The sequence below is a fragment of the Perna viridis genome, chromosome 12 (genome assembly GCF_037379345.1).
Source record: "Perna viridis isolate PV_CMFRI_1.1 ecotype Kerala chromosome 12, ASM3737934v1, whole genome shotgun sequence".
In the NCBI taxonomy this organism is placed as follows: domain Eukaryota; kingdom Metazoa; phylum Mollusca; class Bivalvia; order Mytilida; family Mytilidae; genus Perna; species Perna viridis.
In genome coordinates, this window is record NC_142456.1 from 7,916,807 (window position 1) to 7,942,440 (window position 25,634).

At 32.9% G+C, this 25,634-nt stretch overlaps 1 protein-coding gene across 1 annotated transcript in view; it reads left to right on the plus strand.

Moving 5' to 3' along the window:
* Positions 1-21,166, plus strand: part of LOC148601066 (sodium- and chloride-dependent glycine transporter 1-like) — a 72,625-nt gene extending 51,459 nt beyond the window's left edge. Inside the window, exons 2-14 of the mRNA XM_088554932.1 lie at positions 8,603-8,743; positions 9,959-10,090; positions 10,695-10,989; positions 12,061-12,193; positions 12,781-12,915; positions 13,553-13,656; positions 13,994-14,118; positions 15,589-15,701; positions 16,412-16,543; positions 17,661-17,760; positions 18,221-18,321; positions 20,005-20,172; positions 20,863-21,166. Coding sequence (XP_088411058.1) covers positions 8,620-8,743; positions 9,959-10,090; positions 10,695-10,989; positions 12,061-12,193; positions 12,781-12,915; positions 13,553-13,656; positions 13,994-14,118; positions 15,589-15,701; positions 16,412-16,543; positions 17,661-17,760; positions 18,221-18,321; positions 20,005-20,172; positions 20,863-20,985 — 1,785 coding nt within the window. The 5' untranslated portion in view covers positions 8,603-8,619 and the 3' untranslated portion in view covers positions 20,986-21,166. The remainder of the gene's footprint in view (positions 1-8,602; positions 8,744-9,958; positions 10,091-10,694; positions 10,990-12,060; positions 12,194-12,780; positions 12,916-13,552; positions 13,657-13,993; positions 14,119-15,588; positions 15,702-16,411; positions 16,544-17,660; positions 17,761-18,220; positions 18,322-20,004; positions 20,173-20,862) is intronic.
* The last annotated feature ends 4,468 nt before the right edge of the window (positions 21,167-25,634 follow it).

A 25,634-nucleotide genomic window follows, 5' to 3' on the forward strand; every position in this document is an offset into this window, starting at 1 on the left:
AAGTCTGCCTGTTTAATGAAGGAAAATTATCATAGATTCCATTGTTGTGCTTCTATCATCGTGTCGAAATTGATATCGTGGACCAGAGATTTCCACATTAAAGACACACATTACAAAGTTTTTCCTAAGTCTTTGTATGTAGAAACCACTTCATCTTTGATTTCGATGCTACTATGGAAGAGTTCTATTTGTTGAGTAATAGTAGGTAATTATACTGAAAAAAAAAACGAAAAAAGGGGGTTCATTTGGTAGTTTTACTTCTATTCCGACAACTCGATCTCTGTATATAGGTATATCGATGACATACGAAATGATATCATGTGATACTAGTAGAGCAACTCCAGATCGACGGTTGCATGTCAGGTTTGTAGTAATCAACCCCTTTAGCGAAAGTTCGCATCGATAGAATCAAGAACATGAATTTGATAGGTTCGCAACCAATGTTCAGATAATGCTCATATAGATATATTTCTGTTACGAAGAAGATCGCATAAATATGTAATAGAAGAGAAGATTCCACGGCAGTTCCAGCATAATAAATTAACAGACTAATTAATCATGGTTGACATTTTAGTACATATGTTCCTTCAAGAATTTGTCCCTTTGTATCCATGGTTTCATAAAAATGCCTTTCGGCCAAAATTCGGACTTACGCATTACGTGTTCATCTACGGCTCGGATGTTAAGTTGAGCAGATGCCGTACTCATATAAGGCCACTTTAAATAGCGTATGAAGGTAACACTAACACCATTATCAGCCAGGGAAGAACGCATCTATTTCTCTGAGCAGTATCCTTTGTGCATTCCTCCAATATAGAATCGACTGACTCTTATTTTACTACTGTAGTCATGAAGCTGATCCCGTGGAGCTGGATTACACATAGACCTTGGGAAATGTACAAGATTTTATCTGATGCCGTTGATTCGCGGGTACCAATGTTACCGCGGTTCAAGTCGCTTCGAGCATTTTCTAGTGATACACGAGAACCTTGGACAGGGAAAGGATGTGGTGTATTGTTCTTGACTGGCTTGTTTCGATTGTCGATTGAGTGTCCTGGTGACATTTATTTGTCACGATCGGCGTTATGACTATGACCAGTTGTATTGTCTAAAGTTTGAACAACAGCATTAGCTCATGTTCGATTATCGTGTTTTGGGAGAGATTCACATTTCTTTTCAATGGTGTTTAACCATTTTCGGAAATTATTGACTGATGATATACAAGATGCGGACCTCTCATTGTGGTTGATAATGTTTGCATTAATTTCTTTAATTTCACAGGTTAATATAACTATGTTCTTGACATTACAGAGACCAGATGCAGATTATTCTGGATGGTAACCTACTCATTTCCTTTACACTTGTTATTATTAAATAACACTTTATAATAATACACACACACACACACACACACACACACACACACACACACACACACACACACAAAAGAAGCGAAAAAAGTGAAAAGAAGAAAACTATTATTTTGTTTAATAAATCTACCATTCAAACATAATTTATCACCATAGACCTGTATTAAAATTAAAGACCAATGGTATGACATTAATGTATTATTTTATACGTCACCATGTTAATTAATCTCTTTTGAGATTAAAGCAATAGGAAAATTGCGATTTCGCGAATGGCAATAACTATGCCACGTACTGGGACGGTTGCATGATATTTTGTCTAAATAGAGTTAAGACTCGTACAATACAGTACAGTATATCTGGGCGGTCTTTAAACGCACCGAAATGCGATTAATATCTTTTTTAAAAATACCTCCCGGGCGGAACGGGAGTATTTGAAAATGGGGGGCTGAGAGGTTACCTTGGAAAGGGATTCAAGCTATAATTTGAACATTTTGTCCGAAAATTATCACGAAACTAGAAGCCTTACACGATTCCAGAAAGGAAGCAATAAAAGGATATAAATCAATAGTCAGTTAGCATGAAATGATGTACTAGCGCCTCTTTATTTTAAGAACTTTTTGCTACCTCACTATACCCTGAAATCCAAGACAGTGCCCAACAACATAGTTACATCACCAATAATAATGAAATAATGATCGATTTAGTTCTATTTAATGGAAGTATTTACATTTTGAGAGTATGATTTTAGTTTGAAAAATGAAAAACATCACACTCATACTTGATCGGGCAAAATGTATTAAGTTTCATTTTAGCAAATTTTAAGTAGAAGAAACATTCGCAAGTAACCCGGCGTTTTATTACTACATTAAACATGACCTAATTGGGAACTAAGGAAAAAAGATCCATGACGAAAATAATATGTCTAGGCATTTTCAATGTTTTTTCTTTTTCATTTAGATAAAGTATCGTGCTTCGATATATTTAATATCATCGTTAATAATTAATAGGGTTGTGATTTAATTTAAGGCAAGTTGACACACGTTCGTTTATTATACCGCCTGTCCCCTATATACGCAAATGTATTCCCATGGCCTGTTTACTGAAATAATTAATACAGTTAGTGAATCGCAATTTGAATGAATAACATATAACACATTTTTTAATATTACTACATATATGCCAAATGGTGGTCAGACATTTTTGGATTTTTGGTTGAGTTTCTCACATTCAAATAAGACAGCAAATGTTTTTAGAACTAAGTGACATTTTTTCATATTTATATATATAAAGTCGTTAACAACCAAATACATGCAACCTTATTATTCTTATAATTTTCTATTTTAGCGAGCATTGCAAAGCGGTGTGAGCTCTACGGTTATTACATGTACAATTTAAATCTCCCTTAAGGTTCCTTAATATACTAACGAAAAAAAAATCATGTCCATGAAATAACAAAAAGTAACCGTCCTTACGGAGGAAATTCATCTCTTCCTTAAACCAAAAAAATAAAAGTACATAGGTTCAGATAAGATTTCAGTAAAAATAATTTCATCTTTTCTGATCGTTTTTGAGTCTTTCTCTGTTTTTTTTACTAATTGAAAGAAGTGAATAAGATGTTTTTTTGATGAGTTCGGGAAACACGTGGATGTACGTACGTGTATCTTCGTTGTTGAACTGTCGCTGTTGTCAAGAACCTAACCCGCCTGGAAATAAAATATAACTATGATTATATTATCCAAATTGAAGCAAAGCTTTTCTGAGATAGGAAAGACAATCATTTTCAGTTCTTGTTTAGAATTTGCAGCTATCTATCGTCTAAATTTTGTTTACGTCACATAGTATGTGTAAAATATTCCCACCATCCGTGGAGAACTGTAATATTTCCGGTACCTGTACAGATTGATCTGACGGGCTAAAACTAAAAAGGATGTTGCTAGAGATGCCCCTGTAGAAGGGATAACATGTGTAATGTATTGCGAAGTGCTATAAAGTTATCGACCATTATTGAGAGAGGGAAAAGGTGGTATGAGGTTAGAATATTGGGGTAAAAAAAATTCTCGTTATTCATTTATTGAAAAAAAAATCCCCATTAATTAACAAGGCACATTTTCAAATAAAAATATTGATTTCACTTGCTTCTGAGAAATAAACAAAATATTGACTTTGCAAAGCAAACATTTTCATCCGGGTCGACCTCCCCAATCCCTCTTTATAATGTCCTTAATTTTTTTTACGAGTCTCACACAGACGCTTGTTGTTTTATTTGTTGGGGTTTAACGTCCGAGCAGCAATATTTCAGCTATATTCAGACAATGAACATGAAATTGATGATAAAATGAGCATGAAATGATGATGAAATGAAACAAAGGGATGGGACACAAGGACAATGAGGTCGGCAAATTTTGATTGCCACTGGAAATAGGGAGAGGTGGGTAGGGTCGGGCAATTTAGCCTCCTGTGGTGGGGCTCTATGGTTCCTACTCCGGGAGAATACCACAGTAGGATTCTTTAACGTTCGAGGAATGTGGCATCTTTCCCAACATGGTGCACCACTATGGTTTGCGGTCAGGTTTTCCGTATTATAGCCTGACAACCCCAGCATGTAACACACCAGAGGTACCCCATTCCACCACCTAGGGCACACATCCCAGTTGCTCTGTGGGCAGAGCGCCTTAGCCCGGTTAGGGTTCTGAGCACTATTAAGTCGCCTTTTACGACAAGCTTAGTGCTGCTGCAGGCCTATTCTGTTAACACCAGGACCTGTACGGGGCCACACAGACGGTACATGTATGGTAAATCTCACGGTGCTCGCTGATTTAGGCAATGCCTACCCCATAACAAAAATCCATTTCATATATATTACATATTCCCTTTTCATTTTAAATAATAAATGCCGGGGGTTACATTTTAACATATCTTAATTCAAAACAAATTTCTATTTGTTTTTCGGGTTATCGCTCTCTTGTAAAACAAGCAACTACTGAATTATTTATATAGATTTTATTATCATAGGCTTCCACCAGACTACGCAACTGTTGGCATTTTCAAATTTTTCATTTATCTCAATTGTTCTCCCTTAAATTACAATTTTAATCATTTTATTACTAATATATAATAAGTTTTCCTTCATTTATTGAATAACTGATAAGTTAATTTATATTTTTTTATTCATCTTACTATGATAAAGAAAATGAGACAAATAATTATGATTTAGAGCCCACCAATGGTAGCCGTCCCTAAATCTGTTTTAAGATAGGTAACGCAATCTCATGTAATGTATAATTCTAGTATAAATATAATGTTAGTCTGATGAAATTGTGTGCACTTAACATGACTAGACATATACTTGTTTTCTCTTGACAGAAAATACTGAACACCCTTAACGCACTCTTAACACGACTAAATTGATACTGAGTGAAGCTACTGAAATTGCTCTTGACAACTCTTAACGACAGATACACAATTTGCACTGAATTTACACTGAAAAGACACTGAAATTCTTAAAACTAAGAGTTTTCAGTAGATCTTAAGTAGAAAATGGCTGACTCAGTAAAAGTTTCGCCTACTAATAGAAGCAGCTGCAGCCGATGCACAGGTTGAAATTTAGAATCCGGTATTAGAGACACCGAAAGCTCACAGAATCTGGATGACTTCAATGTTGGACAGGAAGTTAATCGGGAAATCCAAACACAGCAATATCCTCCATTCAACAACTTTGTAGAATTGTTACGAGAGAAAAGCAGAACCAAGGACAATCCTAGTTTTCAATAAGATGCGCCGACAACCATTTGCAAAGAAAGAGAAAACGTAGTCCGTAAACAGGACAAGATACAAGTACAAGTACAAACATATAACATGTCGAATAACAGACCATAAGTGCGGTGTGTCATTCCAGAAAAACATATTAAATCAACAGTGAGCGTGAAACTGTGTCATATACACAAGTCTGAACATTTATTATTGAAGAATGATCAATGTAACCGAGGTTATAATGGTAATCAAAAAGAATTTAATCCAGGGACAATTACCAGACATAGAAAACAGACATACACAACAAAGAACATGAAGTAACTGAAATCATACATACAAAGTAACAAAGGCAAATGAGCAACTCGGACTCCACTAAAAACTGGGAGCATGGGTCAGGTGTTCAGTCCCAGAAATACTAGAAGGAAGATTCATGCAACGAAATTTGATCAAAATCACCAACGATTGCGATGAACCTTTGCCTGTAGAATACCGCAGCAACTGGGATCGATGGACAGCCTCTTTCCAAGGCCTCGATCAACGTAAAATTAACAGCACTTACTTCCAGATGGTTACTTGTTAGAAGTTTAGTTTAGTGCGATACATAAAGTCTGCATAGTTTCGGCAAGCTCTGGCATAACGTATGAGTTGTGATACGAACACTCCATTCGCAGGTGCTAAAGGGATGTTCCCACAGATGAAAGGAAAGTTGACAATTCTGAATGAAAAGTCACCACGTTTCAGGTTCAGGTTTTATTCAGAGAGCAAGGTCGTACTTGGATATATCAACAACAATACCAAACGCTTCTACAGTTATGTTGCTAATTGCGTCCAACGAATACGTCCATTGACACACCAAATCAACCGAACTATATTGCAACGTCAAAAATTCAAGCAGATCACGGGCATGTGCATACGTGCATCGGACATGAAAAACTCATAATGGATATCAGGACCACAATTCCTTTTATCTGGAACACACAATGATTAAATAGACTCTCTCGATTTACAATACCAGGAAAGCGACACAGAAATTAGACAGCCAATTTAGCTTAGAAGAGCGAAACTAAGGAAAATCGACCATTTAGTGCACGCTTTGAAAAATTCTCAAGATGGAGAAATTTTGTCAATGCACTCGCACACTTGCAACACGTCGCTAGATCGTTTTCATCTTCAAAGGATATGGACAGTGACGGATGGCACAAATGTTCAAATGCAACCACTGCAGAGTCATTCAACCAAGCTAAGATAAGCCAAAAACTGCGAAAAACCAATAACGTACATTTGGCCGATATAGGACATCGTACTTCTTTAAGTGAATCAAATCAACAACATTTTAGTGTTTCATGAACTGTGTAGTCTAGAATGACTTTTTTATATACTCGAAATGTAGTTTTAGATTTTTCTTTTTTCGTTATTGAGTCATCTTGAAGCATCTAGCGGAAAGCGTTCTGGTTAAATCCCGAAAGTTCTTATTTTCCTTTAGTTTTGTTTTTTTTTTTTTAAATTTACTTGCAAAGTAACCTGCCCCTCGTAATTTATTTTATCATTCAGAACTCACGTTAAAAGTAACGTCATCATTACGCATTTATCGTCTCATTTTCTGTTAGAATTGTTTCATTTTCGTGGATCATCAGCCCATCATAAAATCATAATTTTCATTTTTTATACTTTCAGTAATCATTTTCATTATTCTGTTCAGTGTTTCCTGTCTTTTCAGTGTTTAATGTTGGGTCATCGCTTAATTGTATTTTTTAGATTATTCTGCATTCTTCACTACCCGTGTAATTAGGTTATTTTTTTTTGTTTATTCCACTTCCCAGGTTTATCAATTATATCGCTTGTGTTGTTATTTAAAGCGTTCAGATAGTCAGATTTAATTGCATCTAATATTTTGCAAGGGCAATGTTTTGCGTAATCTTTATATTTTGACGGGGTTTATTTGTTCTGTAAGTTGATCTACCCATGATCCCGTTTTTCGTAGGGTTTCCATACGTTATATATATTTATATACCCGGAATGCTGTGTGGAAGAAAACATACAGAACACAATTAGCGCCAAACATTGTTTTTGGTATACTATCTTTGATGTGTTTAACCGACACATTTTCTATAATTTTCAAGTCTGTAAGTAATTGTAGAATAAAGATGATATTTTTCAGCGTACCGGATCTAGACACCGCTATTAATTCTTTTTTTTTTTTTTTTTTTTTTTTTTTTTTGTTGTCTTGGTTTTTGAAATGAATATTCTGATTTAAAATCAATTTAAAGGCCACTTGTATTTCAAATTCACTTTCCTGACCTATTTCGGCGGGCCTGTCTGAAACCTATCCTGGTTTGACTGTACGTCAATCGTTAGCTTCCCATTCGCTCGGTATCATAAATGAGTTGTTACAAACATAATACATTTAAATGGTACCAATTGTACAAAGAAATTTTATGTAATATGCCAAAACATAAACCAATTAAAAAAAAACAGCGAATAGTGTTGCACTTTCCAAATGTTTTTTTTTTTCAATTCAAGAATGTGTCATTAGCAAATTACCAGTTTTGCCATTTAAATGTAATTCCTAAAAGTTAGTACCGTTAACGGTTCAATGTTTATTGTTTAAATTTCAAATTGTTCATATGAGAATTTGTAAAATGTCATCAATACTTTTGTTGTGCGACATAATGGTATATAAGACCAATATTACATTACACTTGAAAATAAGCTCAGTAAATATAATTTATAATTTTATACGGCATCCGTGCATTTCGTGAAATCATTTGAAGACACAAAAGATGGAAACATATTACTCTTGGCGCAGTTATGTCAAAAATCATAAATGTCAGGCCTGCTAATGATTTCATAGTGAAACGTACTGATTGATCAGTGCCAAAGTGTTTAATTACATAAGCAATTTGTTTTTCTCGTCCTTTGTTTATATGAAACATTAGTAAAGTAATCATAATTAACTAGAACACAACTACTGAATGACATGTATGTTATCATCATCTGGGACAGGATTCGTTTCATATTTATACCTTCTTTAATATTGCTTGCTGAAACATTGTGTTTCTTAGGAATGCATTGTTGCATTATAATATTAATGAATCTAAAGACGTATTAATAACTTATGCACGTGTAATAATCAACTAGTTCTAAAAACAAGACCCCAGTTACTGTTTTTGCAACACTGTTATTACATGTTTAGATTTAGAAACTCGTGCACTTGTTTATGTTTGTACGTGCAATGCAGTTTAGATATTCCAACATATTACACGTTGTATTAAAGTTTACAACAGTGTGGTTAATGCCAATTCCCGTAGCTTATTTTCTATCACGTTCAAAGTATATGTAAAGGGATCAAATACCACCTAGCATATAGATTTTCTGAATAAAAGACACCTTATTTTGAATATACTGTTTTGGTTTAGATGAAAAATGGGTAATGTAAACATGGGATGTACATTGTTTAATTATCGAAAAAACTTACTTTACAGAAAAACGGCAAGACAGTATGGGTGATAAATCAAGAGGAAACTGGGCCACATGGTTTGAGTTTTTGTTTTCCTGCATCGGGGAAATGGTTGGCCTTGGGAACATATGGCGTTTCCCTTACATTTGTTTTAAAAATGGAGGAGGTATGTTCCATTATTAAAGAATTTATCATTTGCATACACAATGGATTGAGAAACAATGTTTGTCGGTCTTATATAGTCTTTTATACCTGACATATATCAATATAGATCTACGAGATTTAACTTTAATCCTTTAATAAATATAATTAAAATATCATTCTTAGTCTAATTTCAACATGAAATATTTTTGTTGCATTACAAAGACCCTGCATAAAAGCAAATATTTTTTTCTACTCATTCTCAATTCTGGGTTGTTTTGTAAAAGAAATAATAGCATTCAGTGTATTTGTATCTAGTCATTATTTCTGCACTAAAGATAACATTTTCTTGTTGATCAAATCATAATTATATGTGACAAGTGAGACATGAGGCGGCCCCACCGTAAACAAGAAGTTTATACCACCGTTTAAGACATTTCTTCTGATCGAAACTTGATCCAAAATTTTTTTTTGGGACATAATGTCCGGCATTCAAATGGAATAATATTAAGACTAATAAACACTCTGTTGTCTTTTTTTTGGTAATATCTATCTTGGAAAAAATCTATGAATCTATGAACCGATTTGTATTTAACTGACTTGGTTCTCAGTCTTTAACAGTATGCGAAAATAATTGTTCATGATGTTATGTTAAACTCATGAATTAAGGTGCAAACCAGATATTTATACTATTTTAAGCATTTTAAAATATGGTTAAACTAAGTTTCTCATTCACATTTTGTTATTTTTTATACATAAGGGTTCCTGTCCTTGATTGTAGTTTTTCTACTTACTTTTGTGTAATGGTCTATCAAATGCTTCCTGCGGTTTCACTTACAGAGTAATCTCAGTTAACCATTTTAATTTAAGTGAAAGTCAAAACTAATCTTCGTGATGCAAAATTGAGTTGCGTTTCAGTTCTGACTTGTCTTTGTTCTTATCGCAATACGAGTACGTATCAAATTTATTGCACTGAATATTCACAGAGTCAGGTTATATTCATTATAACAGCACAGAAGTATGGGGATACCCTCTCTTTTGGTGTAAACAAAACAAAACAGAAAAGATGTTATAATTTATGAAGATACAGAAAGAAAAACACAATGAGTAGTATAAAAAAATGACGTCACAAACCAGAAACAGAAACACCAACAATACGACGGAAAATAGACTTAATAAACTTTAATTGGCAGAGAAACGTGTTTTAATATATTATGAATTTTATTTTGTTTTCCACTAGGAGCATTCCTGTTTCCATATGTGATTTTTATGATATTGTTGGCTATGCCCCTTGTTTTCCTTGAGTTTTCTTATGCCCAATATTCTAATCTGGGTCCTGGGAGAGTTTGGTTGTGCTGTCCACTGTTCAAAGGTAATTACAAATAAAAGCATGTGTATCTTATAGCTCAGAGAATAGAGTGCTTTTATATAAAAAAAATTGTGCAATGGATATTAACAGGGAAATGCCTCGTGTCAATCTATCAGATACATAAAAATATATACATCTATTATGAATAATTGTATATCCATTCAAAATGCGCTGAATTTCACTTTAAAAATTACTTTAAAAAACTCAACTTCAATACTTTTATGTCGTTTAATGCATTTTTGTCACTCGTCACCATAGTTTTTATTTCGGCAAAAAAGAAAAGATGTTTTTATAGTATTTGAGAGTAGCAAGTTGTCTTACAGTTTTGATAACATATTCCAATGTTAACTTCAATTCAAATGGAATAACTATGAAAGATAAAAGGTCGCACTTGACGAATTGTTATACTAATATGATGTTATTATTCGTTTGAAATTCTTCAATAAAAACAAGTAGATTACGGTACATACAAAACATATTCCATGAAACCTGATATTAATCAGACAAATCGGAAAATAAGAAAATATATTTGATGATATTTGTTGTTATTTGTTGATTATTATTTTAAGTGCATATATGAACTATTTTTTGTTGTATGAACTTTAAGGAATTGGTTTTGGTATGCTGGCATTAGTGGCTATTTCCGGGATATATTACAATGTCATTGTCTCCTGGACATTGTATTACTTTGGTAATTCATTCTTTTCACCAATTCCATGGAGTACTTGTGACAATGAATGGAACACGGCAGCATGTTACTTGAGAACTGCACCGAAGAATTCATCCTACGAATCCTTGGTTACAGGGTATAATATTACAGGTCATAACGAACTTCGGAATTATTCAGTCGTTTATTCCAATATTTCAATAGAACGGAAAACCAGTGCTGAAGAATTTTGGGAGTATGTATAATTTGAATCATGTATTTGTATTTATATATTTTAATGAATCTTTTGTTCACTAGAGTTTCTTTACAAGCTAAATGTGCAATGTAATACACTACCCATAAAAAAACAAATTTGCTTATAGTAGTACTGGCAATAGAAAATCATATGAGATATATAACTCGTAGTAATTATTCATATTTATGGCTGTATATATATTTCAATTTTCGTACATTTATAAATATATGATTTTACTTTATGCCTAGATGGAGCAGCTCAATGTTGTATTTTGGACAAAACAGTGCATCTGCACTTGCGCAATCGACTATGTCGACTGATTTCGTAACGTCTGTCATTCATAATTCTGATCTTACATTCTACATGTAGAGGATGTCGCTGACGCTCCGTCCATATCAACAGAAAGACAGATTAATAAAAACAACATGCACATATGTTAAAGTTAAAAAACAGAAAGAAAAATAAAATGTTTAATTGAAAAGAGTGAATAACCAAAATATTATCAGGAGTGCCGAAGAACGCCCAGATTTAACGAGTGTGCGGAACTTGTTCCGCGCACGAGTTAAAACCCCCAGCGTTCTTGGCACGAGTGATATTTTGATTATGCACGATAACCAATTGATTATCCTATTTAGTACATATATTTTCTTCATAATTTATCGATATTTTCAATAGTAATTTGAAATCCTGTAATTGGCGGATTGATATCAAAGGTGTGACTTTTTGGCGGGAGAAAGCGCGAGATTGAAATTACCGAATTTATTTCACAGTGTGAATTACCGAAATTTATTACATTGGGAACATTCGGTAAAACACTGCTATCTGTATAATAAATACCATTAAAACATTTTTGTCGCCATAACAATCCTACAAAACGAACATCTTGTCCTAGTTCAATCCTGTTCATTTAATGTTTGCTTTATTATTCTTTTTCTGATTAAAATTTTTAAATCTTTTGTTTATTATATTTTAAGCGTTTTATTGGTTGTCATGTCAACGTACAAAATTAGACGACATGCACTGGAATATTGTTTGTGCTTATTTCAAAAACTCGATATTTGCTTTTTGCAGAAGACATGTTTTAGACATAACGGAAAGTATAGAAATACAAGGACATCTTAGATGGCAACTTGTTCTTTGTTTGTTAGCCTCGTGGACCGCACTGTTTTTCTCTGTAATCAAAGGAATAAAAACATCTGGAAAGGTACATGAACACTGTAATATTAAAATGCTTAATAACATTTTGTGAATTATTTCTAAAACACAACGTTCAAAATGAAATAAATATAATTTTCTCGACTTGATCAAATCGATGATGTCCAGCTGGAAAGGTGACCCTCATACTTGTAATAAAATTTTAATTTTCCGTTGAACTGATTTTCTCCAAAAGACTTTTGTCTACAGTGCCTTTTTTCACGTGCATAAAAAATCGAGTAGAACTAATTTTTGGATCCATTTTTTATGATTTGTATATTTCAAGGCTGTCAATGTTGAAACATTATTTCTTATTGACTTTCTATGAGCAACTCGGCGGGTTTTTCTAGAAAAGCAGAGGACGCTTACCCTACCGGTGCACCTGGTCCATACTCCCAGTTTTTAGTGGCGTCCGAGTTGCCATTTGCTTTTGTTACTTTGTATGTATGATTTTAGTTACTTTACATTCTTTGTAGTGTGTGTCCGTTTTCCGTGTCTGGTCTTTGTCCCTGGCTTACATTCTTTTGATTACCGCTATAACCTTGGTTTCCTTGATTATTCTTTTTAATATCAAATTGCAACATTTTCCATTTTTAGGTGATGTACGTAGCTTCTACTGTACCATATTTATTTTTGTTCATCCTGCTAGTTAGAGGGATGTTCTTACCGGGATCACTGAGAGGATTGATCTATTTATGGGTTCCTAGATGGAAAGATCTTCTACGGTTTTCAGCAAGTACATTAACTAGAAAATATGCTCAGATTGAAATCAATTGCAGAATCTTATGCATGTACATGTAAATACAAATGTTATCTATATAGTGTATTCAGTTACATCATGACAACCACAAAGTGATGTTAATTTAACATTAAGGAAATTGTGTATGTTTCTTTGTTTACAATTTCTTAGATGAAACAGCTCAAACAAATAATTTATAGAGTAGGTTTTATCTCCCTTTTTACACACTTTTAAAGGCACTTTTTACTGTTTGATGAAACTGTTGAAAAAAACAGTCGATATGATTTTGCCAAAAAGAACTATTGCATTTTAGATCAATGGTGGTTTTTTTCTCTATAATAAAGAAGTCGCAATAAATTTGGCATTTACAATAGTAAATACAAAAAAAATATTTTACCATAAATCTAGTTTTAAAACTAGTAAGTTGATTATTCTAATATGACATGCTTTAAAGCTCTTTAGACAACGATAATGGTAAAACAGTGACCAACATTTCGTGCCACAAATGGACATTTATGGCGTTACGTAACGCCACGCTATCGATTTGGTAAAATGCGACATAAATTGCCAGCTTGTTGTAAAACCATTATAAAATTAAGTTTCCCTGATTTTTTTAAATTTTAATGTCAGGTGTGGTGTGATGCAGCGATTCAAGTTTTTTACTCATCTGGTCTCGGGATTGGTGGCATCATAACATTAGCAAGTTACAATCAGTTTCACAACAATTGTTACAGGTAACTATTTTAATAGTAAATATTTAAAAAGGGAATGTATGGATCTCAGTGCAACATTATTTATAACATCAAAGTTCAAGTGGGAGAGCATAAATAAATGTATTGATGCGTAAAAGAAACACATGCATTGCTACGAATATACAGAAAAGATAGACAGAAATAAAAAAGAAAGAAAACACACAGAGAAAGTCATATCATCAAATTTAGTTTTTTGTTTTAAGTAGTACCAATTGGTATTCCTTCTCTTCTGTAGTTCTCATGTTTTAGTTGTGTGGCAAAAGTACTTTATCGATCATAATTTCTAGTTAGTCATTATTGATGTTTTTCTTTACTACAGAGATGCTATGATTTTACCAATACTAGATACGTTTACAAGTCTGTTCGCAGGATGTGTGGTTTTCTCAACTCTAGGGTATATGGCTGAGGCCTCTGGTGTATCTATCGACGACGTCGTTAGTCAAGGTGTGTTAATTAGGGTCACATTCCTTGAAACATCTCAAATCTACAATTCCAATATATAAGTCAGACAAACTTTAAATTAACGCTCCAATCTTTTTTTTAAGTTAAATATTTGTCAGTAGATTTTGAGGAAGGAACTTGAGCGTTTAAACGATTTGCAAAATATATTTACCGATGTAAATAATGAATTTAAGAGAAAAATCATTATGATGTGTTTGTACAATTTTGTCAGTTTTTTTCGGTCGTTAAATTTCCGGAAGATGTTAAATATACCCAGAGGACAGTCTCAATTTTGACTGAATATTTAATTGTCAGTGTGGGTTTCTATATATTGTTTACCACATTAAAGGAGAGATACCGTATGGCGTTTTTTACCGTATGTTAAATTTTGCGATTTTGAGGGAAAGTAGCTGGTATACGAAATATTTTGGAGATTGTCATTTTGGCAGATGCGAAGTAGTACACTAAGTACTAAAGTTCACAGCAAATATTTCTCGGGAATTATTTTGATGTACTCAGAGTAACCACCAAAAAAGGCAAAAATCAACATCCATGGGAAAAACCGCTATACAGTAGTTGAAAACCGCCACTGTCGGTCTCGCTACAAATAAGGATCATTGTGATCTCCCGTTAATGTATTGGATTAAAAACCTCCACAAGTATCCATACAAACAACGCGTAATCGCGTGGATCTGTAAATTGTATTATCAAACGTCTTTGAAAGTTATTTACTTTATAAAGGGTATCAAGTTTTACTAGACATTTGTTATTCTTAAAGTTTTTTTTTTCAATTCATTGTTGATCCTAAGAAATGAAATACAAAATCGTACAGTCTGATTCTTTTATCTCAGTTCTCTCTATGTAGATGACGTATTATCCTTAAACAATCATTGATATGGGGATTTTGTACATCGCAACTACCCCAAAGAACTCGAGATAAAGGATACTACGGACACTGTGAAGTCACCCTCATTCATTGACTTATTTTTGGAGAGCAAAGCAAAAAACGCTCATGACTAACCTATACGGCAAATGATGACTTCTAGTTCTGTAGTGTCAACTTTCCTTTTATCTGTGGCAACATCCATGCAGCAACCACGTGTGGAGTTTTCATATCACTTGAACTTGTCGACTCGGCGCGGACGTATTATACCGTGGTAGACATCTTACACTATAATTAGGCTCTTGAAACGGGTTATACATTATAGGCGGAAATTGTTCAAATAAAAAGTCATCCACCAAAATAAAAAAACAAACAAACAAACAAAATAACAAAAATAAAGTAAAAATACGAAATCAAAAATCAAGAAAAAAATATTAAGAGCGAATATTGCACGATGTGGTATGCATATTTTTATAATGATATTGATGATTTGACCGCAATTCTTGCTGCGATACAAATTGTTAAAATTGTGTGTTATATATAATACAGTTCGTAAACAATGTGATCTATTTCCATCTCTTATACCGCAGGTCCAGGGATTGCATTTATGGTTTACCCGGAAGCCTTAGCTACTCTTCCGTTTCCACAGATTTGGTCAGTTCTGTTTTTCGTGATGCTTTTCATGATTGGTCTCAATACAATGGTAAGTTTGGAATAAAAGCCCAAATGAAACGGCATATTTTACATTAAAAGACAATATATTGAAAAAAAATTAATCAAGAATATATTATAGTTACAGTCATTCTTACAGTTATTGCTAATGAGCTCGTAACAGCAAAAGGTATAGAAACTAAAGGTCGTGGTCGTTCGCAGATCTTACCACTGAAATTCTGTTTGTTTTTGTTTTTGTTTTGTTTTGTTTTTGTTGTTGTTGTTTTGAATAATAGATTCACCTTTAGTATTTATGTTTGAAGTTGCGTATATAGAAAGGCTACTTTTTGCTTAAAATGGAAAAAAAATATCAGTGTTATTGTTTACAATCGTGCAGCAGTGACTTAATGTTGTAAAAAAGAAAAAAAAAATATACGAAAAACTGTTATTGTGTTTTATTTTGTTGTCCACATTGTGTATGTTTCTTGAATGGCTCTGAATTGTACTTTTGTTAAAATGCTTAAGTATTTTTGCGAATATAAACATATATTTGTTTCTTAAGGTCCGATCATTTCTTCTTCTAGAAGCAGGTCACAAATATTTACTATTACTGATAGCTTATAGTCATGTTTATTTAGATGGATTTTCCGAATTTCGCTATGCAGGTTCGCTAAAAATCATGAATGATATGTTAATGTTGACTTAAAAAGCATTGAAAAACATTATTCAGGTGATTGTCATATGTTGTGCAAATCATTACAGATTGTTCAAGTCCAGGTGATAACAACTGGAATTTTCGATAATTTCCCTTTCATTCAACAAAAAGGAAAGACGGCTACTCGTATTTTAGTGTGCGTGGTAGGATTCATTATGGGCCTCATGTGTGTAACCCAGGTAAAGATTCACAAATTTATACAAGAATTCTTAGAATATTCAATAGAATAACTAGCTGGAAAATTTGTTCCAAAATTTAAGGTACACGAATGTGGAATCGTATTTTACAGCTAATAAATATTGGCAGAAATTGCTGTCACCTTGCTGATTTTCTTGTAAGGGATTGGCAAAGAAACTAATGAATCATTAGTATGTCTATTTAAGTCACTGCGTCAACAATTCTATCATTGTTCGTCTTGCAAGGAACTGGACGATTTTACTTTTCTGGAGATCAGAACTTCACCCAGGTAGGATTTGTGCTGCTTGTCTCTGTTTATACTTCATTCCTATCTTGGTGGACAATCCCTCGGATTTTCCCGTTGTATATCCCCTTTTCCTTTGCACTTCAGTTTTTGCATTTTTTGAAAGTAGTTTTGTATTTTCAATCTAATAACTGCATAAACTATTATAATAGATTTAATAACTTTTGTCGTTAAAGTTGAAAGTAAATATTATATTTATGTCGCATTTTTACATTAAATGTAATATAAGTATAGTCTTACTTGAAACAGATACATGTATCAGCATATCAAGGCCATCCCTTTAAATTGTTTATGAAAATTATGTGGCACATGTCATCTTGACGTAGGAGCACGAGTTCATTAGGTTCTCTGTGTAGGATTAGAGGCCATAGTATGAATGTACGAGACATCGTGGTTAAATAATTGTTATAACATCTGTGTATTATGCGAGACCATGACATGCAACGTCTCTAAATTGATTCTGATAAAAAGGTTCTATATACAGCACGGCAGGTCTTGTGTTTGCTGTATGATAAGTATTTAAGATTCGCCTGACCCATATTTTATGTTCATACAAAGATAATTTTTTTTTTCAAAGTCCGGAGAATTGTTTTTGAATTTGCTTTTTTCATTTTCGTAGAGCAAAATGCTATTTCAATCAAATTTCTTTAAAAATAAGTACAATAGACCTATATGAGTATCATATACATAGAATAATCATGATGAACAAGTAAATACAGGCGTGCCAGTTTCATTCTGCTAAATATATACCATGTGATTAATTTTTTACTGATATTATGATCAAATATCATACTATTTTATTTCATGTTTTATAGGGAGGTGTATATATTTTACAACTAATTGACTGGTATGCAGCCAGTATAGCTTTGATGTTTTTACTTCTTTTAGAGGTTATAGTGCTTGCTTGGATTTATGGTAAATATATACACAAATAAAACATACTTGTTTAACTCTTTAATCTGGGCATCACTCAAGAATAGTTACAAAATTGCCCCTGCATGTTTAGGACGACTAGGCACATTATTTACAAAGTTAGGATACATTCGAAGATTAATAGAACATGTCATTATAAAAGAAATTGGTGGTCAACATTCAAACAAAAGTTTATTGATATTTTGTTTGTCATTGGTTCTACCTAAAAGGTCAAGTCTATTATATCTGATGTCATATCAATGTCTCGACCAATAGGAATCTGCAAGATCTTCCATAAAGCACGCCGTGTGTCTGCCTTAAAGGTTCAAAACAACCATATCGTAACTGCTGACGTCACTTCCGATTGAAAGATTTTGATATATGCTTTGACAGAGAATGTATACATATAGGACGCTTCTGACTCTTTGACCCAATTAAAGCCCTTTTATATTTATGTTTTTAGGAACAGAGAGACTTTATAACGATATCTGTATGATGATAGGCTATTCGCCAAACTTCATTTGGAAAGTATGTTGGAGAGTTAGTTGTCCACTTACAGTGTTGGTAGGTGTCAATTTGAAGATTTTTGTGAGGAATTTCAAATAGTTGATATATCAAGAAGTACATAATTTATTCATTTTGTACAGAGACTCGTCATCGAATGTGGTTATGGGTGTGCGGTGGATGACGATGTACAATTTTCGGGTCTTATACAATACAAATATGAGTAATGATACAATAATAATTTGTTGGTAAGATCAGATGTATAAAGCACATTCAAACGTTTTTCACTAACATTGTCCAGAAGAAATACAGCATGAGCACATATGCAGATATCTGCCTCGGTGGTCTCTGGGTGGCTTTCTCATTGCAAAAAAAAATGCAATCCAGGGACAAAGACAAGACATGGAAAACAAAACAAAAAAAAAACAAAAAACAAAAACAAAAAAAATTGAAGTTACTGCTCCCCTGCCAACACGTGATATTTAAGGGGAAAAGTGACGACTTGCATGCCTTGTGGTCAGAATAATGTTTCTGATTGGGGTGATGGCATACCTTTTGCGGGCTGTTGTTACTGTGTGCGTGTTGAGTTCGTCTGTCGATCTAGTACAAAGCAAGGTTTGGTCGATTGTTCATTCACTCTTGTCCTGAAATGTATGGAATATCTTCCAAAGAACGTCCCACTCAATCAGTCAATCAATCTTTTCCATGTAGTGATTCATTGAATATACGGCCTAAGCACTTGGACATGTTTATGCAAAATATATCCTTGGAACATAGATAATAAATTAATAAGGTATATTCAATATTAGTATTATTTTATCAAATCAAATATTTCGATCAGGGTCTTAATCTCATGATAATGCCGATTTTCGATTCGTATTTATATTTTTCATTTGTTATATATATATCAAACAAATCCGAATTTTACGAAATTCTGTCAATCTTCATTCTTTTTATGCCAGAGCTTAATGATTTTAGTTATTCTGTGTTCTTTGTTGTGTGTGTCTGTTTTCCATGTCTGGTCTTTGTCCCTGGATTATATTTGTTTGATTACTCTTTAATCTTGGTATTATAAAACTAGATAACATGAAGATGCTTGAATATGATGTAAAACACCCAGTGTATATAAATTGAATGAAATAAATATTCAAAACCTATCTGCCATTTTAGCTAGATCACGCCTATAACTGGAACATTCTTTTCTGTCATGTTGCAAAATCAAACAGACATATATATATATTTAAATAAAATTGACATGAAAATGAGTATAGTAAAATTATAAACGTTAATTGTAAACAGCCTCTTCAAAAGGAGATAATTGACGAGAATAGTCTTTAAAAGCGAGATAATTGGCGGGGAAATGTAATAATATTTTAGTTGTTTTAATACGACAGGAAAACAAGTTCGTCGAACGCTAATTTTCCTTTTGAAATAACAAAGAATAATTTAATTTCAAATGTAGTACGCTTTCTGATTGGAAAAATAAGTTTGTCAATCATCTCATAGACCAAATGTTGTTATGTGACTATGACGTCATCAACCTTGTTTGCTGATTGACTTGATACTTAAATTAAATTATTAGGAATGATTGGTATATTTTACAGTCTATTTGAAATAACCTTTATCTCAAAATCAAGGTCGATATCTTTGTTCTAACATTGAAATTCTTGAATACAATCTTTTAAAGTCATCTTTTAGAAAAAGGTATAAACGCCATTAATACTCTTTTTTTTAAATTTGTAGTTTCTGTGGATACTGAATAACGTTCAACACGAACCAATCAAATATGGGAAAAGGAGATATCCCGAATGGGCCATTGGTGTTGGCTGGGTCATTGCAGTTATACCATTACTGTTGATTCCGGCTGGAGCTGTGCATTCTATTTTATCATCTCAGGGAGATATTTTTCAGGTACAAGTATTGAATCTTATTGTTTCTTTAATTGTGAAAGAAGTTTAGTTGAACTTCTGGAACGATATCGCAGTTGTGAATCCAGGGAGGGGTGACATACCATTTCAATTTTATAATTATTTATAATTTTAGATTTATCAATTTAATGAATTTCGTATTACATTGAATCTTCCTAAAAGATATATTCTGAAGTACCATCTGGACAACAACATGTATTAAATGGATCAATTGTACTTATTTATGCATACTTAATGACTAATTATAGACTCCCAAATTCTTGCTTTAATTTAACTAAGTATCTTTTCAACCCCGTGGTCTTGGAGTTTGCGGGTAGTCGTTGTTTAGGTCTCCAGCCAATTTACCCCCAAAGACTTTAAAAGTGGTAGTCCATGTTTCTCAATCAACCACGCGGTATTTAGTAGATAGAGTGACAACTGGTTGGATAGCACATATAATAATGTTTTCAAGCTGGATGGCATGCCTACTTAAGGCCGATTTCTTCTGTCAGATAGCACAACCGATCCGATTTAGTGTATTGGAGGACTTAGTACTAAGCAGGATTTGTTCAATTGGTCAATCGTATTCGTCTTGAAATGCATAAAATATCTGCCAAATGACGTTTTACCATAGTTGATAAATCATTTAATCTAAACGAAACACTAATATATCATTCTTAACCATCTATTGTAGCGTCTTCACGAGTCTATTCGACCTAGTCCCCTTTGGAAACCCGCAGTTAACAAAGACGACAACAACCACAATTGTGAACTTATTCAATTAAATGTTGACTATAAAAACCCTACACAGTTGTAGATGTGCCCTTTGTACAACTTGTATTGTATAATGACAGGTAACTCCTTTGAATCTGTGGATTTTTTTCAGAATTTTAAAAGGGTAAAAAAGGATGCATTTTTGTATATTTGAACACGTTCAACATTGATATTGTACAACCATATGTCAAATTATTTAAGTAATAAATAATACATTTCTTTGGTTTTGTTGTTGTTAACTCACGTTTGTATTGGTAAATACTGCTATAATCATGTTCTATAATATATATATATATAGAATGACGGATGTTTTAAAGTAAAGCCGAAAAATATCAAATCAGCCTTTTCAATTGTCTTGAAAATCCCAAAATTGGCGTTTATGTGTAACAGCGACATTACAGTCTTCTCAGCGTTACGCTATCCTGGATAATTAGAAAAAAACGGTAATAGAAGAAGGAGACAGCAGCGTCATTGGAAGCATATATAATCAAGTGCAAACATTTACAATAAATTCCGCTAAATACAATAGCCAAAAATTGATATTTTGCTTCCGAACTCTATATTCTGCTGTATATTTATATATATATATATTTGCTAATTATTGACCGTGTGTAATGATTTGGCCTTTTTGTTACCAAAATATGTTTTTTCATTGATCAATTCATTTTTTAACATTTGCCGTTTTCATTATTGTTCCTTACAGTTCTTGTAAATCATAAATTTAGAAGACCTTGCAAGTCTGAAAAGAGCTTACAATGTAGAAATACAAATAGTATTCCCGTATTGTTTTATTAAGTTTGATGGTTTTCATTTTTTGTTTTACGTTTATTTTGTAATATACCAGAAATGATTAACAGTAATGGAAGTGAGGATTTGAGCGCGCTATACAAAACAAGATTTAAACGCGCAGTGATGCTGAAAATGTAGTATGCTGTGTTTGTGTAATAGATTATTACTCCGGAAATATATTGTAATATTGAAAGCCAAATTAATTAGATAGTCTTTTTTTAGGGGTTTTGTTGTATATGAGTCGCTTGATACTGTTTCCATCAAATTTGTTATTCCATTTTAATTATTGAAGTTCACTTATTTTCGCTTTTTTATCTAACATATCTAAATGCCATATTCTAGTGTAAGTATTTGCCTTTGTGTCACTGTTTTAATGTGCTTATAAACATTTGGTGTAGATAAAATTATAATTTTAGGTTATCTCACTCTGTCAAAAATAGTATCATTTACGCACGAATTGAAGTATTCGTATTATTAAATGAGTGCTCGCTATTAACTCAACTAAAAAGTTAGCACTTATGATAAACAAGAAACATGCTTATTTATTTCATTGAACAAATATTTATATGTTACATGCAATGTAACTAGTGTAAAATTATAAATGTTAATTCTTTATTAGAAACGTAGCATCAACAGTGTGAACTTTTCTATGAAAAATAATTCCAGGAAAGTCCCAAACCAAGTCTATTGAAGTTTGAAGAAGTAGCTGTAATGTTTACTGATGACGTTTTGATTTTTTAATTACTCGTTAACTGCAACAAAGACATTGATCGATTTTTACCAGACTAAAAAGCCTAGCATGATCAACATACAGTCAAAGACAAATATGTAAACAGTCATAAATTAATAACTTATTATTTTTCTACTTGTTTACGTAAATTTTAAGTGTCAGTCCATGTAAGATTTGTCAAATCATGCTGCCCCATTGAGTTACAATTCCATTGCAATGCACTGAGAATGAACATTTCAAGGGCAGATAACTCTGTCAAAGTCCTAATTTTTCTAACATTCTATTGAAAACAATTCTGAGCACAAACAGTGATGCAGATCAAATAATAGTATTTTCAAATAGCATCTATGAGTGGTATTAAATTGTCAGATCAATGGGCTTTTGACATGCGTGTTTCAGACGTTTCCTATTTTGCCTGATTCTTACAAATACTTACACTTAAGTACTCAAATACAGAGATTGAATGTAAAGCCATCACAGACATCTTTAAGTAGTTAAACACTTAAACTACAGTGTACAAGGTAGGCACAGCTATCAAATTGATTAAGTTTTCAATAATGATCAAACACAAATAGTAGGGCTTTGTCTTATTGAATAAACATTTTAAGAGATTTGCTCCTTTGATAAATCAAATAAGACCCATATCATTTCATCTTTGACATATTGCAGTACAACAATAATCAGTTAAGTAAACTTAAGACATTTATAGTCTTTGTCAATCAAATTAGTACATTGTTGAATATTGAGTTATCTTATGGAAAAGTGGAGAAATAATTTGATAAATATTAATACAGAAGGACGAGGACATAAGCCTGTATAAAGTACCTAATATCTAATCTTTACTCTACGATTTGTGCCCAGCTATCCAATAATAACTAAATGTTATAATGTATAAGCTGAACCGAATTCTGTTATTGTTCACAATAGTTGTGGTTTTATTATCAATTGGATATATTTTGGAATATCTACTATCTGAAAATACAAAAGGTAAATTTTTCAGACACTTGAGTAATGATGATTTCTAAAATTTGTCAGGAGTAGTTCTGGTTTATTTGATATATTATTAAATATTGTTGTAAGTTTTGGACATTTATTTGCCATTTTCATCCGTCGTAAAAGTTACGATGTTGACAAATAAAACTAAGACACAAAAGTCAGTCATGAAAAGTAAATCGATTCAAAGTTTATTCTTTACAGTATACCAAAGGCAGATATTGCGAAAAACACAATGTCTTGCTTCTAAGAAAATTTCGTTGTTCTTGGAACGTTTGTGCGTTTTATTTCAATAGTAAATATACGTGTTCCATAATTTTAATCAATTAATTCAATTCAATGAGGATCCTGAAAAAATCGAAAGATCTACTGAACACCCTCAATTCAAGATAATTATCAGAATAGCATGAAAATCTATACATTTTCAACTTTTTATACTTCTATTCCACCACTATAAAGTTTTGTTACTTCAAAAAAGAGGGCACACCTAGATACAATTATATAATTCTTGGTAGAGATTCCTCATACTTTGTAAAACAAATCTAAATCATCTTCAAATTTACCGAAAAAGATCTTTCAAAAATGTTGTAATTTTTTTATCGACAACATATTTATCCAGACGTAAGGTTAACGCATTTTTCTTACCCTACCGGTGCACCTGGTACATGCTCCCTGTTTTTAGTGCAGTCAGATTTGCTCATTTGCTTTTGTTACTTTGTATGTATGATTTTAGTTACTTTATGTTCTTTGTTGTGTATGTCTGTTTTCCATGTCTTGTCTTTGTCCCTGGATTACATTCTTTTCATTACCGCTGTAACCTTGGTTCCCTAGATTACTCTTTCAAAAAACGGTCGGTATTCTAATGGGAACAAATTGTGCTCATCAACTTGCTGACCTATTCATCATTCTTTTGAGGCTAATGTTATAACTGACCTGATCCAAAAATACAAACATCTTCTTTAAGCTCAGTTTCCGCCATATAGATGACATATCATCATTAAACAATCCAAGTTTCGGGGATTTATATATCGCATCTTCCCAGAAGAACTTGAGACAAAGGTTACTAAATATATTGTGAATTAAGCCTTATATCTTTATCCACATTTGGAAATCGATATTCAAGGAAAACTATTGACCAAACCATACTACAAATGCGATAACTTCATTCCGTATTGTAAACTTTCATTTATCTTTCACTTTCAGAACTTTGCGTATGAAGTTTTTATATCACAATTCATACATCATGCCTGAGCTTGCCGTAACTACGTAGACTTATGTATCGCGCTAGACTTCTTACAATGGACTTCTGGAACAGGATTATGTTGCTACAGGATTGAAGTCATCACTACAGAAGTTTTATGGTCGTCATTATAAACTCCTTGGTTGTTACGGTATATCCATCTGCACCATGCAAACTGGTTATTTCAACGGGTTATAGTCTTCCTTTCTTCTTTTGTTTATCCCAAACTTGACTTTTATGAGCAACTCGGGTGGATGTTTCTAGAAAAGCAAAGGACACTTACCCTACTGGTGCTACATGTCTATAGTCCAAATCACCTCAGATTGTTTGCGGTTTTTTGCGTTTATTTTTGTAATTACTCGACGGTTCCTTTCAAAAACTTGCCATTTTATTCATGTCGTTCTGTACTACGATTCCCATACAATTATTTTTCGTTCTTACCTCCGAGATTAAAAAAATTCAAAATTTGTTTTTCCTACGAGAATTTTGCATTAAATGTATTGTTTATCCGCCATCTTGTTTCTATGGATATTTTGAAATGTTCCCTATTATCTCACAATTGAAGAGCTGAAATACCATGATTCCCCGCCATATATCTGCTCTTTACTTTCAGTAAAAGACAAAACCAGAAGTTCCGAATGAAAATGCTACAACTGGTACTTAATAAGAGTCTTAACACATAAAGTAATAAATTAGCAGTGAACCAGAAATATGGCGGGAAATAATGTTATTAAAAATGGCAAGTTTTTGAAAGGAACTGTTGAGTAATTACAAAAATAAACGCAAAAAACCGCAAGCAATCTGAGGTGAATTGGACTATAGGCGCCGATTTTCCAAAAAAGTTGTAAGTGTAAAATTGGTCGTTAGTAATGACGTCACAACCTAAAATAGCGTTCTGACGTCACAGTTTACGATCAATTTCACACTTACGACTTTTTGT